The sequence below is a fragment of the Octopus bimaculoides genome, chromosome 11 (assembly GCF_001194135.2).
Source record: "Octopus bimaculoides isolate UCB-OBI-ISO-001 chromosome 11, ASM119413v2, whole genome shotgun sequence".
NCBI lineage: Eukaryota > Metazoa > Mollusca > Cephalopoda > Octopoda > Octopodidae > Octopus > Octopus bimaculoides.
Window position 1 is genome coordinate 21,136,653 of NC_068991.1, and position 3,953 is coordinate 21,140,605.

The 3,953-nt window shown below is 34.3% G+C and overlaps 1 protein-coding gene across 1 annotated transcript in view; it reads right to left on the reverse strand.

The window, feature by feature from the left end:
* LOC128249066 (solute carrier family 22 member 6-like) overlaps positions 1-3,615 on the reverse strand; it is a 23,703-nt gene extending 20,088 nt beyond the window's left edge. Inside the window, exons 1-2 of the mRNA XM_052971671.1 lie at positions 3,415-3,615; positions 778-1,008 (exon numbers count right to left, since the gene is read on the reverse strand). Of these exons, the coding sequence (XP_052827631.1) occupies positions 778-942 (165 nt within the window). The 5' untranslated portion in view covers positions 943-1,008; positions 3,415-3,615. The remainder of the gene's footprint in view (positions 1-777; positions 1,009-3,414) is intronic.
* Between the last annotated feature and the right edge of the window lie 338 nt (positions 3,616-3,953).

Here is a 3,953-nt window from a genome sequence, read left to right on the forward strand (position 1 = left end):
AGGTGCCCTGGGAATGACAGCGAAACGGCTGATTACTACCTAGCTCAGATACCAGGAAACCCCAAAATGGCTGAAGTTCAAAAGATAGTGCTCATGGGAACTGCCCATATCCTACGTAAAATACTGTCTGTGATCTCAAATTTTAAAACAAACACATAATTTTCTTATGGTTTCTTAAACATTCACTAGAACAAAACTGTACAAATCCAAATATATGGTACCCATGCATAACACCTACATGAACTTCTAACTTGTTGTCTCTTGAGTTCTCTGGGTGAGACTTGGATCCAACTTGTACAAATGCAAAGCAAAAGTCAAACATAAAATAATAATAATAATAATAATGATAATAACAATAACAATAATAATAATTCTTTCTATTATAGGCTTCAAATTTAGTGGGAAATAGGGATAGTCGATTACATCGGCCCCCATTGCTCAACTGGTACGCATGTCATCAATCTCGAAAGGAAAAGTTGGTCTCGGCGGAATGTGAACTCAGAACGTGAAGATGGACGAGATGCCGTTAAGCATTTTTCCCGGCGTGCTAACACTTCCGCCAACCCTCTGCCTTTCACACAGTTTGTAATATAAAGAAATAATGTAGAAGTATAATGATATTATACAAAGGATACACAACTTTTACATAATAGGTAAAGATAGATGACCATATATACTTGCCTCATGAAACTGAGGTTAAAGTTTATGTTGAATGTTAAAAATGAACGTTGTTTCATGTGTGAAGAAAATGACGCTGACGAAATATAAAAGCATTACCTCTCGCGCTCCTCCAATCAAAAATCTCATAGTTGTAAACAGCCAATAAGACGGAGAATATGCTGCGATTAAGTTCAAGACTATCAGCAAAATGTTACTAGAGACTCTCATTGGCTTACGTCCGAATTTTTCAATCAAGCATGGTGCTAACAGACCACTGACCATTTGACCAAAAACGTAAAACGTCTGAGTTGATTCAGCCAACCCTACATTATCGCAGATCAGGTCCCACTGTAAAAATAAACATATTTTATAAACAAAGGTAAAATTACTTGATGAATGTGTTGAGTTGAAATTTTGTCTGTATGTCGTTGATGTTGTTGTTCTTCAGCTATTCACCCACGATAATCCGGTTTTTTTTCTATTTGAGTCGTATTGTATCTAGGAGTTGATTATTCTATATGTTATTGTTTTTTCTTAAACTTAGTGGGTTATACTTTAGATGAAAATGGTTGTTATGTCTTGCAAATCAAGTAACCTCATATATGTGCCTTACCTTGGTGTGTGTTTGTGTGTTTGTGTGCGTGTGTTCTTGTTTCAAATTACTTAATTACAGTGTAGAGAGAGGCTAAGTTTTGTCTCTACATTGTTGCGTTGTTGTTCTTGTTTCTTATTTTTTTATTGCCCACAAAGGGCTAAACACAGAGGGGACAAACAAGGACAGACAAAAGGGATTAAGTCGATTACATCGACTCCAGTGCGTAACTGGTACTTAATTTATCGACCCCGAAAGGATGGAAGGCAAAGTCGACCTCGGCGGAATTTGAACTCAGAACGTAACGGCAGGCGAAATACCGCTAAGCATTTCGCCCGGCGTGCTAACGTTTCTACCAGCTAGCCGCCTTCTTGTTTCTTTTATACTCAGCGTTTCAGCCATGTTCATCTTGTCTTTCCTTTTTATTCATGTGTAGATATTGTGAATAAATTTCTGAAAGAGGCGTAACGTCAAAAAATATTTCTTGGAGAGGCAATTGTACCAAGTAAGTTCATGCTGTATCGTCTAATGCCAGAGTAGGGCAAACCCTACCCAAATTCAAATTCGAAAGCCACCCACTGAAACCGTTTATAATATCCTATTTTTGCGTTAACACCAAAACCAGTAATAAGATATTGGTTATATATATATATCTGTAGCAAAAGCATGACCGCTCTTGAACTTTAGCTACCCACATTGTGGCTTTTTACTTTTAGTTACCCATTTTAATTCACTACGTGATGGTCAGGTTCATTCAGCTTTACTTGGACCGTCCACCCCTTAACATGAATGACTAGCCTAACGTCTGTACCTCAGTTATAAAATGGGAGCAATTTCCTCGTTATTTCCTTAGAGAAGTGAGTTCTTGCTACGCGCAGTTTTAGATCTTCGATGTGAGAACAGTTTGATTCCACTTTACAGCTTCAACATTTTGAACAGAATTGTAACCAGAATCCTTGACGCTATGCTTCGCGTCTCTTACTAACAATTTAATCAGAGCTGTAACCAGAATTTTTGATGTTATGCTTCAGGTTTTTCTAACGTTTTATCTTCAATTTGATGATTATTTGAATCTATACAATGTATTGACAATTATTAATGTCCTACCAGTTTGGTGTATCTAATTTTAATGATGGTAATAAATGCTTCGGTACGGTCAACTGCAACTTGTCTTTTAATTTGTTTATTGATATCTATCCTGACTTCAGTTAACAGAATACATGATTCTGTTAGACCTTAAATTGCATTTCATTCAACCACACATTTCCTATCGCTAAATATCTATGAAGTTGTATAATTAAGGATTCATTATATTTCTTTAACATGGATATACCCTCCACAGGTTCTCATATATCGCCAGTTAGTCTCTAGTATGAATAATGTCCACTACCCTGACACAAGCTGTATAAAGGTAAATACAAATAAACGGGAATATATAAAATTTCATAACGGTTGAGCAACGCTCGAAACATATTTGTATGGTTCCCAAGTAAACTGGCAGTCAAATGCGAAATCGACTTTAAATAAATGTATGCTAGGAAAGAAGATAGTATATTGTCATTATATATAGATATACATTCTTATATCTATTCAGATTTAGATGACTACTTTAAACATCTTTACTTTTCTTTTACTATATCGAAATAATATTTCTGTCCCATTTTAGCGTAGAAAACTCAGTGAGGTTTGTTTGCAAACGGTAAATTTTCAGACAATGTGATATGTATTCTGGTTGTAAGGTTTAAGCTGATAACAATATCAGTAATGCAGCTCCGTTTACAGCAGGCCGCATAGTGTTTGTCTTCTATCAACAATGTGTTATATACTTTATTATTTTTTATTGTATAACAGTCCAAATGTAAAACAGTCCAAACGCGAGGAAAATTCGATAACAAAAACTGGTATTATATAACACACTAAGCAGAATCAATCTATGAAATTGAAATAACACAGGTCATATTTCTTCATAAATATATATTCATCAGCATACGTTAGAAGAGTACTAAATATTATGGTGTTTATCACTTTTCTTAAGGTTACATTTTAGAAAGTTACGATATCCAAGACTTATGTACAGACAATAGAGATGACAAATCTGTAACAAACAGAGATTAATTCTAAAATAATAAAACAGCCTAATATAGTAGCAGAACTTAACCTACCTGTGACACTATAGACTTATCCACTGGTGTGGTATAGTAATAACCATTCAGACAGCCCAGTGTTCGGTTCTCGGTAGTAACTTCTCCATCAGTATTGATGATGTCTATGGAGCATTTATTATACACTAGACTCACTTCATTGATGGATATGTTGTATTGATTGAGCTGAAACTCTGTCAGATTATTACATTTGTATTCAGGAGTGATGGCTATAAAACAAAATAGAGGACCCGAGCTGTATGTAGTATATATAATCATAATAACACACTCTTTATCCGATAAATTCCATAATTTCAACAAAAGATAAAGTTCCGTTATTCTTTTCACATCGAATTTTTAGAAGTAGCAGAAGATATAATTAAACGTTACATATAAACATTTGTACATGCACCCACAAATACACACCAAATATATGTATGAATGCATATATGTATATATACATACACATATACATACATATTCATATATATGCACTTATATATATATATGTATGTATATATATATATGAATACACACACACATATATATATATATATATA